The sequence below is a fragment of the Mustela erminea genome, chromosome 4 (assembly GCF_009829155.1).
Source record: "Mustela erminea isolate mMusErm1 chromosome 4, mMusErm1.Pri, whole genome shotgun sequence".
NCBI classification, from domain to species: Eukaryota; Metazoa; Chordata; class Mammalia; order Carnivora; family Mustelidae; genus Mustela; species Mustela erminea.
Window position 1 is genome coordinate 126,327,551 of NC_045617.1, and position 13,278 is coordinate 126,340,828.

At 34.7% G+C, this 13,278-nt stretch overlaps 1 protein-coding gene across 3 annotated transcripts in view; it reads right to left on the reverse strand.

Moving 5' to 3' along the window:
- GMDS (GDP-mannose 4,6-dehydratase) overlaps positions 1–13,278 on the reverse strand; it is a 622,428-nt gene that overhangs the window by 312,008 nt on the left and 297,142 nt on the right. For all 3 annotated transcript variants that reach the window (XM_032340945.1, XM_032340948.1, XM_032340947.1), the window contains one exon: positions 12,839–12,943. In XM_032340945.1, the coding sequence (XP_032196836.1) occupies positions 12,839–12,943 (105 nt within the window). The remainder of the gene's footprint in view (positions 1–12,838; positions 12,944–13,278) is intronic.

A 13,278-nucleotide genomic window follows, 5' to 3' on the forward strand; every position in this document is an offset into this window, starting at 1 on the left:
ACATGGTAATGGCTAAGTGTTAGCTGCTGTTACCATTATCATCATTAATATCACCAATAGTCCCAAAAGTTAAAGCTTCTTGAAAATGTAAGCTATTAGCTCAGGAGCCCTCCATACTTCTCAAGAAGAATTTGTGCTTAAAAATTCTGGTCTTAGAAGCACTTAGAATCCAGCCAAAGAAAAAGGGAATATGCTAAATACATCAAGCTAGTGTCAGAGACCGTGGGGGACATGGCCACTGAGTATGTTCATCCCATCAGCTGGAGGAAAGGAGTGTGTGGCAGGACAGCCACCTTAGATGCTAACTAGGTATGGCTTCAGAGTGAACAGTAACTACCCAGGGGAGACTTTCCTCCTGAGAGAGGTGCCAGATCCCAAAGCACAGCTCATGTGGAACCCTCAACTCCTGCAATCCCTACCTCCAAATCCATTCCAGAGAAGCAATTTCATAACTGCCAACTCTAATTAACACAGTAGTATTCAACTGTGTCTACAAAGTTCTATTTATCTGTTAAAGAGACCTATACATGTCATTTTTTTCATATATGGTACATTAGCTCATTTAGTGCTGGAGATAGAAGAATAGATTATATTCATTTTTAAAACATTTTAATTCCCCTGACTGCTATTTACTCCCTATTAGGAAGATTTCCCTTTGTTTGCAGGCTAAGGAAACATCCCCAAATGCCTAGCACTTCAGATTAAATACTCATCATAGAGTTCTGAGAGTATACAGTCCAATGATCATTTACATGAGTATATACTAGTACTAAGGTTCTTCCTCCAATAAAATTAATCAGCACGCCTCTGAGAAATTCCTTCCTCTTCTTTAAAAAAAGGTTTGCTTCTTTTGTACAAATTCATTGTTAGGATTTTAAGAGGCACCTGGGCTAGGGTTGAGACATTTCCTGTGTACTTCAACCCAGCCTTCTTTAACATCTTGTGGGTACTGGGGCTTCCCCTATTCCATTGATAAAATTATGTTGCATGCCTACCTTTTCATGGCCAGGAAGTGTCTCTTTGTGATCAGATTGTATTTTCACTTCCTTAATTGCATCCCATTATGGGCTACTTATCCTCATGTACATCCTGCTTTAGCGCCTTTTAAGAAATCCTAAACATACTAGACATTTAAAAAGTTTTATTATAATGACCTGCCTATTCTGGCAGAAATAAGCCTTCTTTAACGTAAGTTTTGCTCACTCCAGGAATTTTTATTCTACTCATCAATAGGGTCTGTCTAGAGCAGGAATGTCTCCATAACAATAACTGGAAGTATTCATTAAGCCAGGAGTATATAAAGATGGTAAAAGGATTTGTTGACAATGGTTGAGCCCATATGCTAATATGATCCAAGTACAATTTATTAAGTGTATTTCTGTAACTGCATGCCACAGGATTCCATGAGTCTGTAAGTATAAAGGAGGCCAGAGTAGTATTAGGGTCTACCTCTTGCTTAGTACCCCTACCTGATGAATCCCCAACAATTCTAGGAGTCCCTGGGATATTTCAAATATTCTCAAAACCAGTTGCTTAATGTTTGCACCCTCCTGGTATTAAACTAATTTAGGGAGAAACCACAGTCACCAGCATCCTCCACAAGAACTCAAGTTGCTACACGGTTCCTGATCCTCTGACAGTTCAGAGCAGCACGGGTTCTGAGTTTCCACAGGGCAATGCATCTCCCTCAATGAGTTGTGCTTTACACAAAAGTGGGGGAGATGCCTCTTTCTTAGCTCATGGCCTCCGTTCATGATCTGATCCCCAAAAGAGTATTTTTGGCATCCCTATGTCTCTAGTGTCACAAATTTCTTCATTTAAAAAAACAAAACAAAACAAAAAAGGCTTTGCTGCTCTCTCTTTGTACTGTATCTCCTTTCTCAGACCTAGTTACCTGCCTCAACTTTAAGGGGTTGCCAATCCCCCTCTTAATCCTAGTTCAAGATAAGTTTGGATTATACTTGTTATAAGTGTATTTTTAAGTATCTAACAAACTATAGAAGATATTCAGTGGTTCTGGTAAAAATGTCCAATGCCTCCTCACCCCCCAAACAGACACACAATGATCTTGTCCTAAGGAACTGTTCTGTTTCAGGAAGATTCTCTCTATTGTGCCCCTTGCAGGCTGTACTGTCTTGCTGTGTTTGTTCCCAGAAGTTTATCATTATGTTTTAGTATTGGCTTATACACTGGTCAAATGCTGTCTTTAAGCACTGAAGCATTATCAGCTGTTCCCCCCCACTTAAAGAAGAAACAATTTTTATTTATTTTAGAATACATAAAGGTACATAGCTCTTTAATAAAGGCTTTTAAAGTTGTTGGATTTTAGTAATTGAGATTTTAAGTGTTTGGGCACCTGCTTATTTGAGTCAATTAGGCAGTCAATTCATGAACTGTGCTATTGAGTATGCAGGAATAAATTTTATCAGTGAGTGATTTGTCATACATTTATGCAACTGCAAATGTTATCAGCTGGTTTTTATGCAAGGTTTCAGTTCCTCCACTAAGCTTCCCAGAATGCTGATTATGGTTCTGGCATGCTGTGTGGCTCTTCTCTGATCTTCTTTCTTTGCAATGGTATTTTTTTTATAGCACAACTTTTCTTTCGCAAAGATGAGCACAGGAAAGGAATATAGATTTTAAATCCTCTATCTAGAAGAATCTTTTCTGCTGAGTTTGGTCTTTAAATGAATTCTGGGAAGTAAACATTCCATAAACAACAGAAGTTCAGAACTTATTCTTGCTTCACGTTCAAAATTCTGTGGATGACTCTATCACATCTTGTCTGCCTTAATTACCAGTTACCAAGCTCTGAAAGCTTAACTTCCTTACTTCTTCAGGAAAGACAAGTTGTCTATCACTGTATTAATTTACTTTTCATTATTCCTTTTTATTATTATTACATTTAAAATTGTGAGATGGTTACAAACTCACCCTCCTTCTCCAGATGCAACATTACTAGTAGTGGTGGAAATAACAATAATGTGCTAGTAACTTTACTTACATTATTTCCTTTAATGCTCACAGCAATCTTAAGTGGAAACTTTATTATCCCATTTTATGGATGAAAAAACTAAGGCTGAGAGAGACTGAGAAACTTGCCAAAAGTCACTCATTTAGTAAGTGATGGAACCTGGAGTGAAGCAGTTGGATATTTCTGTATCCTTATCTGAGCCTGATTCAATTAAAAGGGAAAACAAAATTCCATATTAATAGTGAAAAATAAACCTTTGATTCAAACTAAATTTGGGAGAAAATGCTATTTGGAAAAGAACTGCAATTTGTCTTATAATTGATAAAATTTAAATTGCAGTTATACTGTTTTGTTTTTCTGTAGTATAGCCAAAAAGTAACTAAAACAAAACAAAAAATCTTGGTTTGTAATTTTTTCGACAAAAGAGCATTTTGTATTTCATGTAAGATTCTCACAAGACCATTAATAAAAATATCTGAATCATTTAAAAAATACTTCAGGGTATCATTAGTTTTCCCAAGGGTCTTATATAGGTGTTTGACATTTACTATAATCCTTCCATATTCATCAACTTTTTTGACTTTCCTATTTAAATGTTCACTTGTTTAACTGCCAAAATCTCATCTGAAAATGGCCTTTCCTGTGATTTCAGCAATCCTTCAATACTACTACATTTTTTTTTCTTTTTGCAATTCATGGATGTGTCAGTGACTACTCTAATTCATCTGTAAACATCATTAATATATTCTGTTTTTGGTTTAAAACCATCTTTAATTGGCAGGCCCTGTGGGATTCATATTTCTTCCTGTCTTAGTCTTATGCCAATGGCCACTAGAATCCCACAAACAAGTTTGGCTCCAACACAGTATTTCACCTTAGAAGGGAAGGAGTAAAGAGATATTCTAGGTTCAGTTCTGAAAATACAGTAAGAGGGGATGGCGGAGAAGAGAGGAGAGGAAAAGGAAATACACATATGTTCAAAATCTACCAGGCACTGTATTAATCTTTTTAACATACTTTCTCCTATTTTACCTTTATACTTGACCCACAGGTAGGTAACCAATACTGTCCCTTGATCCCCACAGTGCACCCACCCATTAGACCGGCACTATTAGCAGTACAGAAGAGGAAACTGAGGTCTGAGTAATAGTACAGCCAAGCAGACTCCATCCAGGCCTGGCTCTGAGTAGCTTAATACACTCTTAACCATTGTGTACCCTACCTGCTTATACTGTGGGAGTTGCACTATGTGAAATCAGACAGTTGTTAGTTTGGTTTCCAATGTAAATGTCACTGAAATTACAAGACATTAAAAAAACCAATTTAACAGTCTCAGAAGTCTCACCTTAGTAGGTGGGAAGGACCTGACTTTGTTTAGTGGTAACAACCACCTCAATTAGACCAACTATTGCTTCAAAAGTCTTTCATGTTTAAGCAATTACACCTCATCTCCCCACAGAGAATAATATTGGCAGACAGCTCTGTGAAGTCCAAGTGCAGATGTCATCTGTGAAGTATCACAGTCTACAAATGTAATAGTAAGCCAGATGATGTCACTTTGTGCCCAACCGGAAAGGCCACCTAGAATCTAGTGGGTCCAAGGTGAGTGGCCAACAATCTAACCATTTACACACAGACAAAATGGTATTGTGTAAAACTCATTAATGCTCTGATGAACTCAAGCATGAGATTACTTCATCAGCTCATTTCACAATGGGCAGCCAATTTTTTTTTTTTTTAAAAAGGCTATGATGCTCATCTAAAAGAACCACAAAATAGCTTTAATATATAGAAATACAAATAAAATATTGGACTGTTGGATATTGGTTTGCTTGTTTCTTAATACTTCTATAAATGTATGATTTAAATTGCTACTCAGGCAGGCAAATATAACTTTGTAATTTTTAAAGGCTGTTTTTTTTTACACACACACACACATACACACACAAAGATGAGTACTTTAATCTGTTAAAATTAAATAAAAACAAGTTCCAGTCATTTAATTTATATCCTGCATTCTATTATTCCCTGAAGCACTAAAATATCTACAAATACAAATTATTTTAAAGGAAAATTTTTAAATAAAGTGAACATCTCAAACTAATATTATTGTAAACCTATGCACTGTAAACTTTTCTCAAATCCATTTTATTGTCTTATATCAAAGCCAGAACAAGGACTCTACAGCTTATTCCCAAAGGAAAGCTTTGTTCTTGTTATAACTTACAACAAAAGATAAATATGTTCATTTATTTTGGAGGTGGAAGGAAGGTCGTCATGGACCTACTTTGATGTCGTTCTGCTGACCAGTGGGTCACGAAAGTAAGAACTGAGCCACAAGTGATTAGGAGAGCCCTGCAATAACAACTGTGTTCTCTGGGCTTCCCTGACTGGCATTTGACCTGTAATAGACCATAATACTTAAGGCCTAAATGGTTTCACCTGGATCTACTTATTAAATCAGAGAGTTTGGGGTTTTTTTTCTCCTGTGTTAAGGTGAATGCTTGCTAAAGCTTGAAGGATTTACTGCAAAATAAAAGTGATATGTAAAGAAAAAGAAGATCTCAGTCTTATAGATGACATTTATCTAGATTTGGTAATAACATTCAAGGGTGAGATTCTAGAGCAGACTTTCTCACCCTTAGCACTACTAACGTATTGGGGCTGGATAATTCCTTGCTGTTGGGGCTGTCCTATGTATTGTAGGATATTTAAGAACATCCCTGCTGCTGCCCTCATTTCCAGTTGTGACAGCCAAAAACACCTCCAGACACTGTCACGAATCCTCTGGGGGGCAAAGTCATACTCTCTGCATTCTCATTCCTTCACCCCTAGTTCTTAAGATTTAGTCTATCTTCCAGCAATGAATAAAGACCAATGTTCAGAAAAAATGAAGGGGAAAATTACCCCCAATTTTACTGTGACTTAATCAGTTAATTTTTACAGGAATTATAGTTTAAACATATGAAAATGAATTTAAAGTATTAAATACAGTCAGACATGTTAAAAAGCAAAACACTTGGCAGCTTAAAAACAACAACAACTACTCAAGTCTAAAACTTGAAGCCACAAGTTCATGAACCTTAAAATGTCAGATTCTCTCAGTCAGGTGAAGACTGTGTTTAGACTGATATATATGATTTCTTATGAAGCCCGTATTTAGTGGAATGTGCTATATCATCTAAAAATGGCTCAATATCTAAACAGTAGTAGTACACCATCTATTTGTGGTAGCCTTAAACTGTTAATTACAGGTATATTTAAAGTATTTTATATCTTCTTATTGCCACATGATTTTTAACGTACTTTGCATTAGTTCTGTTTCTTCTCATTGTCAACTTCTTGGTGATACTCAAGTCATTGGTTTCATATCTTATTTACACTGAAACATTATAAAAACTAATGTATTATTATTATTATTCTGCTAAATATCTGAAAGGACTATTGCCTTTAACCAAATTAATTAATGTCTTTTACAATAGTTAAGAGCAACTGAGATAAATTTCCAACTTCTTCACTTGCTTTGTTCCGTAGCACAAGTACCAGCTCTGCTTCATGGGGGCTGATTTGCTCACTTCCAACTCACAATTCATATACATGCAATTTCTGCAAATATGAACAAAACTTAAGTCATTCCTTTCTTCAGGATTATTTTAGCTTTAGCGTTGACAACATGTTAATTTTGTCACCTTGGACAACTCAACCTCATGCTGCTTCAGTTTCTTCATTGATGAAATAAATGGGATGGAATGATCTTTAAATTCCTTTCTAGCTCATAAGTTCTGAGAGTTTTTGGGGAAAATACATACAAATGGATATTAGCTGTTTGTTCCCTAAAAGCTCTTTAAAACAAATAATATTATCTATTGGGTTAATACACACAAGGATCAGAAAAAAATAGGTGTATGAATTTCCATACCCAAATATAGAAATATGTAACTTAAACAAGGTTAGTCCAAATGTCTCTAAAAAGAACCTTTAGGGTATTAATTCACAATGTCAAATGCAACAAAACAGCTCAAGAATATAATATTCTTCATTGTTATATTTGATGATGATGATGATGACGGCCAAACTACTCTGATTCCCTCAGCTGGAAAATGATAAAAAGTTCTTCTTGAACTTTTTGCACCAGCTTCTTAGTGGTATTTATTAGGCTTTATGTGGAAGACAGCATTATTTAGGGGTCAAACATGTAAGGATAAAGAAAAGGAGGAAACCTATTGAGAAAAAAATAATACCTTCTGTAGAGCTGAGTAAATGTTCTAGTTTTATACACTTAAAAAAGAAGAACAAAAGAATGGAAGAAATAGGACTGTTGATGGACCATGATTTCTTACTCAGGTTAAAGGGATCCAAGGGATGGATCCAATCACTGCATGTGACTCATTGTTAGTAAAATAATGGTGTTGAGGTGGGTTCACATAGCCAAACTTGACTTCTTCAGTTGATTTTGGAAATAGTAGTCATTGTATTGTCCAGACAGACCTTATGATCTATACATTAAGATGAGTCAACATAAGAAAAATATCCTCATAAAAAGACTGGAACTCTTTAAACTGATCTCTGTAGCACCAGTAGCAACTAAGTGAGAGTCAAAAATCAACAGGTCCTACCACTGTGAACCAACAGACACTTAAGCCTCAACTGCAGATAGCAGACAGCAGAGAACTTTCACCAAACAAATTCTTGGTGTGGGCTTTCTCTCAAGGACCTCCTAGGAAGTCTATCAAAAACCTACACCATTACTTAGCTGTAGGAGATGAGACACTATTTCTACAATCATACTGAAAATGGAAAAGTCACATGAATGCTCATAATCATGTGCATTTTACTTTTAATCACAATGGCTACAGTCATTTAAGTCAGGAAATCAAGTTGAATCATTTGGCTTTTCTAATCTACTGAAACTAGAAGGTAAGATGACTCTCTTTGTTCATTCTTGATGATCATGCAAAATATGAGAGTTTCTTCAATATATTATTTTATATATAACATATAAATGCTATTTATAATTTTTAAAGTTCAGCAAATTAATATCTGTGACATGCTTATATAAAAATAAAATATAATTAGCAAAATGGTTTAATTATCTAGGTGATGAATAGTAGGAATTCCTGTTACTTTACCTTCTGAATTAATAAACAATCAATGGGGTATCTGGGTGGCTCAGTCTGTTAAGTGTCTGCCTTCAGCTCAGGTCATGATCCCAGAATACTGGGATGGAGCCCCGCATTGGGTTCTCTCTGTGGAAAGCCCGATTCTCCTTCTCCCTCTGTCTGCCACTTCCCCTGCTTGTGCGCTCACAGGCCCACTCTCTCTCTCCCTAATAAATAAAATATTTTAAAAAGAAAATATATAAATTTGTATTTCCATAAGAAAGGTGTCAATATAGCCACATTTGTGGCAAACAGAACCCTGTATTTATGTACATATAGCTACAGAGATACGTAAATGAAACCTAAAAAATTTCAAATTTGGAGAAACAATATGAGAGGAAAAAGCTTTTCAGATACATGTGCAGTTTTGTGCAATTTATTCATAAAGCAACTATCACTTTAATTCGAAAGACAGTATATTTTTTTATTTTAAAAAGTTGAGTGCTTATGAATAAAAGTACCTTATGAATATTGGTGAGTATTGTTATATAATATATAGTATTCACAGAACATGATACATATCATACTTTTTCATCTCTTTATGGACATATAAGTCAAGAATTTTAAATATTGTTCATTATTAATTTGTAGTAGATATTACTCAAATGCCTCCATTTATAAAAAAGCAAACCTAAAGCATGAGCATTATCAAACATGCCTTAATTGAAAGAATGACTGCATGGCTGACTGGGAAACAGAGCCCAAGTCTTTGGATTACTGATTTTATTCTCTACAACAATAATCTCTACCAGTTAATTTCTGTGCTAAACACAGGTGATCCCAACTATCTTTATAGGCATTACAACCTTCTCATAACAAAGCAAAATAAGTATACTTAAAAAGAAAACCATAAAGGGCATATGGGTGGCACAGGCACTGTTGAGCATCCAACTCTTAGTTTCGGCTCAGGTCATGATCTCAGGGTCATGAGACAGAACTCTGAGTCAGGCTCCATGCTCAGTGGGGAGTCTGCTTGAGATTCCCTTTCTCCCTCTCCCTTTTCCTCTGCTCCTCTCCCTGCTAGTACATGTTCTCTCTCTCCCGAATAAGGGGAAAAAAAAGAGAAAACCACAAAGTATTTGGAATAGAGTCAAAAGTGAAATAAAAAGTGTCAAACTCAGGAGGAAGGGCTGCTGTAATGAACTATGCTCCTGTTCTTCAGTCAGTTCCTAGTTTATTTGGTTCTATCCCTCAGTACTTCAATAGAGCACAAAAGAACCCCAGCTGATCCAAATACTTCACAAGTTCTGTTTAAGGATGGGTTACCTATTGATTCTCCTTGACTTTAATATTGGAAATCCTTTGCATAAGACTATCTTGCTACCTTGGGAGAAATATTAAACGCAAATGAAATTTCCTTGATGTTGAGGAACTAATTATTCTATAGGTGAGGCCTGCAAATGTTTTCTTAAAGGGCCAGACAGCAAATGTTTGGGGCTTTGTAGGCCACAGGACTCTACTGTGAAAGCAGCCATAGACAATATACAAACAGATGGATATGGTTGTGCTCCAATAAAATCTATTTTAAAAAATAGGCTGGTCGGTTGGATTTGGCCCGTGAGCCATTATTTGCCAACCTCTGGTCTAGAATACCTTTATGCTGGAAAAATACTTCTTCCATAATTTTTTTTTTCTTCCATACGTTTTTAAGTTAGAAATTCCCATGGAATACTGTTCCTGTAGTCAAAAGGGCTGTATTAAATATTTTTCTTTAGAGAAAATGTACACATCCCAACAAAGGTTGCATCAGTTTGGGCTCTACTAATTGGACATTTGTGGTAATGTATCTTAGAACTACACTGAGGTTTACCACTGCACTATCTAAAGAGCATTTGCCTACTGTTGTAACAGGGTAAAAGATGACTGATGCATAAATGCTCAATCTACTTTATAAATGAACTTAAAGTACCACAGCAATTGTAGGTATATAGACTAAGATTATTAATTAGAAATGCATTTTATCTATTGCAGTATATCAGGGCCAATCTTTATTTCAAAATGGCCTTTAGCTACACCCTTACATGAAACCAGTAAAACAACATTTATTTCACACTTTTATATAAACCCCTACTGTTCTGTAATTCAGACTGCCCACCTTTAAAGTCTGTAACGTTTTACTAAAACATGAGATATTCATTCATTCATTCATTCAAAATATTTACTGAATGTTCATTAACAGATAGGTACTGTTTTATAAGCTGAAGATTTAAAAATATAATACAGTCCTACAATTAAGGAATTCTCAGTCTGGCAGAGAATCTCTTTGGAAAATATAACTGACAAAACAATAGTATTATGGTAGGATTAAGTTAATATGAAAATTAATTTTCAACTTTCAAAAAAGCTCTAAGTATTAAGTATTAGATATCTTAAATATTATATTATTCCACATATACTCCTATTTATTTTTCATTATTTGATATTAAATGAAATAAAACAGGAGCTATTGATTTTCAGATATATAATAAAACAAAGCAGAACGGTTTATGCTACAAAGTCAATTTTTTAGACAAACATTTAACAAAAGCCCTCGATGTAGAATATTGTATATAGAATAACTCTGTATGTTTAAGATAAAGACACTTGGAGTGTTTTTGAAGGAGTTTTAGTGGGCCTGAGGACAGAGCTGAGAGTCAGTAAGAGGGAGTGAGAGGGAAGAAAGAAGTATTAATTTTAAAATAATTTTTTAAAAGAAGGGTTTAACACTGACAAAGACAAATTAGTTCTAATTATAACATATGCAAATAGAAGTGGTTTTTTTTGAGGGAAGGTCATATTTTAATGTATCTTTTCCTTCTGCAACTAAAAATGTTTTTCCCTATCCTAACCTGGTCCAAAACAATTGACTTTTACTTTTTTTTTTAAAGATTTTATTTATTTATTTGACAGACAGAGATCACAAGTAGGCAGAGAGGCAGGCAGAGAGAGAGGGGAAGCAGGCTCCCTGCTGAGCAGAGAGCCCAATACAGGGCTCGATCCTAGAACCCTGGGATTATGACCTGAGCCGAAGGCAGAGGCTTTAACCCACTGAGCCACCCAGGTGCCCCTTTACTTTTACTTCTTTATTTTGTTCTGCAGGTAGAAAGTTGAAAGGGGAAAAGTACACACACCCAAACAATGGGTATAAACATGTTTATGAGGAAAGAGGCAGAGGCTATCATTTACTGAGCAGGTACCTTGAGCATCCTGCATACCAAATGTCGTGGCCAAGGAGAGGTAAGATTTTCCTTTTTTTCTTTTCCCTCTACTAAGGACACCCAGAACCACAAAATTATTTAAAGATATTTTTCTGGCTGCTTATTAAGTTGTTTTCTTTTGGGGCAATTGGCATGACAGACTGGGTTCTTATTCTTTAGCATCATATAATGGGAATTTTTAAGTTATGCAATTATAAAATAAAAATGTATTGATATTTAAGATACCTTTATATATCTGTCACTTTATTCTTTCCTCATGACTTTAGGTTAATTATGTAGCTATATAGTCACATAAAATTTCATTGAAAAAGTTATAAGCATTACTAGTTGTTGGACATGAAACAACTTATAACATTTGGACTTACATGGACTTTTCATTTATTCTCAAGCTAAAAGGCTAAATGATAGTGAAATTGTATAAAACATTTCAGAATTAGATTGTACAAATAATTTTCATTTTGTAAAGAGTACACATGTTTTGTAAAGATTTCTCATGCTTCAGCAAATAAGAAATAATGATAAGAATATACATTTTCTTATTTAAAGCCTAAAATTTGGAACAGAAAAGCTAGCATGTCGCTGACAGTTTCAAGAGCAACTGTGAAAAGCAAACAAGCCAATGCAAACAAAACAGTTTTCTGAAAAAAAAAAAAAAAAGAAAAGAGATAATGATTCTACATATCAGCACTGATTTCAAATTATTTTAACCTATACTTTAGAAGCACAGTAATTTATGGATGTCTCTTTAAATGGAAAGAATACTGAATATCTAACGGACTCAAAGTAATATACATATATTCTACAAGTTGAGTCTACATGCATAAGAGTGACTTCCAGAAACAAGCCTTAGTATATTCCTTTCCATTCATTTGGAAACTTCCTAATACTTAGGTAAAACGTGCTTGATAAGACCTACTAATGAAAATGGTAAAATAAGAACAGTGTATAGTTTTCCTGTTTAATAAAAACCTAGCAAACATACTAAGTAATTAAGTTTGGATTTACATTTCTTCATTTACCACTTCTGACATTCACAATATAGTTGACTCTGGAACAATATGGATTGGTGACAGACGGTGACCCTCCATGCAGTAGAAAATAGGCATATAACTTCTGATTCCCTCAAATTTAATTAATATCCTACTGTCTACTAGAACCCTTACCAATAATATAAAGTTGATCACATATTTTGTATGTTATACGTATTAAAGTTGATCATGTATTTTGTAAGTTTTATGTACTATATGCTATATGCTTACAAAAAACTTAGCTAGAAAAAAGAAAATATTAAGAAAATCATAAGAGAAAATACATTTACAGTACTTTCTTGTATAAAATCCATGTAAGTAAATCTGCAAAGTTCAAACCCATTTTTCAAGGGTCAACTGTAGTTAAAAGTAGATGTGAAGTTTTCCCCAGTCTGTACAGTACATATGCAGAATGTAACATACAACTTTTTTAGTTATTGTTAGTCTGAAACTGTCTTGTCCATTACCATATTTACTGACCTCTTCTGGGACTCTCATGATTGAAGAGAATGCCATTCACTGCAAAGAGATTATATGCTTCCCGGAAGTTTACCACAATCCAATAGGCATAGAGTTTAGCAGCCCCTGTTGGAATAATTTTTTAAAAGCAAATAAAAGATGGTGTATTATAATAAAAGGTGGTGATTTTTCACCCACCTTAAACAAGTAACAACTTGCAAAAATTAATTTGTAATATACTAAGTTAGAAAAAGATAGGAGTCAAAGCCAATGACTAAAGGTTCCTTTGCCAGTTAATCATGTGCACAAGAAAATATTTAAGATTTTTTTTTTTTACTTTTGTAATACCCACAGTTCTGTCCTCTACAATCTAACTGATTTGGTGATAATATACGCAATAGATCGAGTTGACCTAAGGTCTTATTTCCTTTTTCCTAGTTTTAAGGAATTAGAAAATGAAA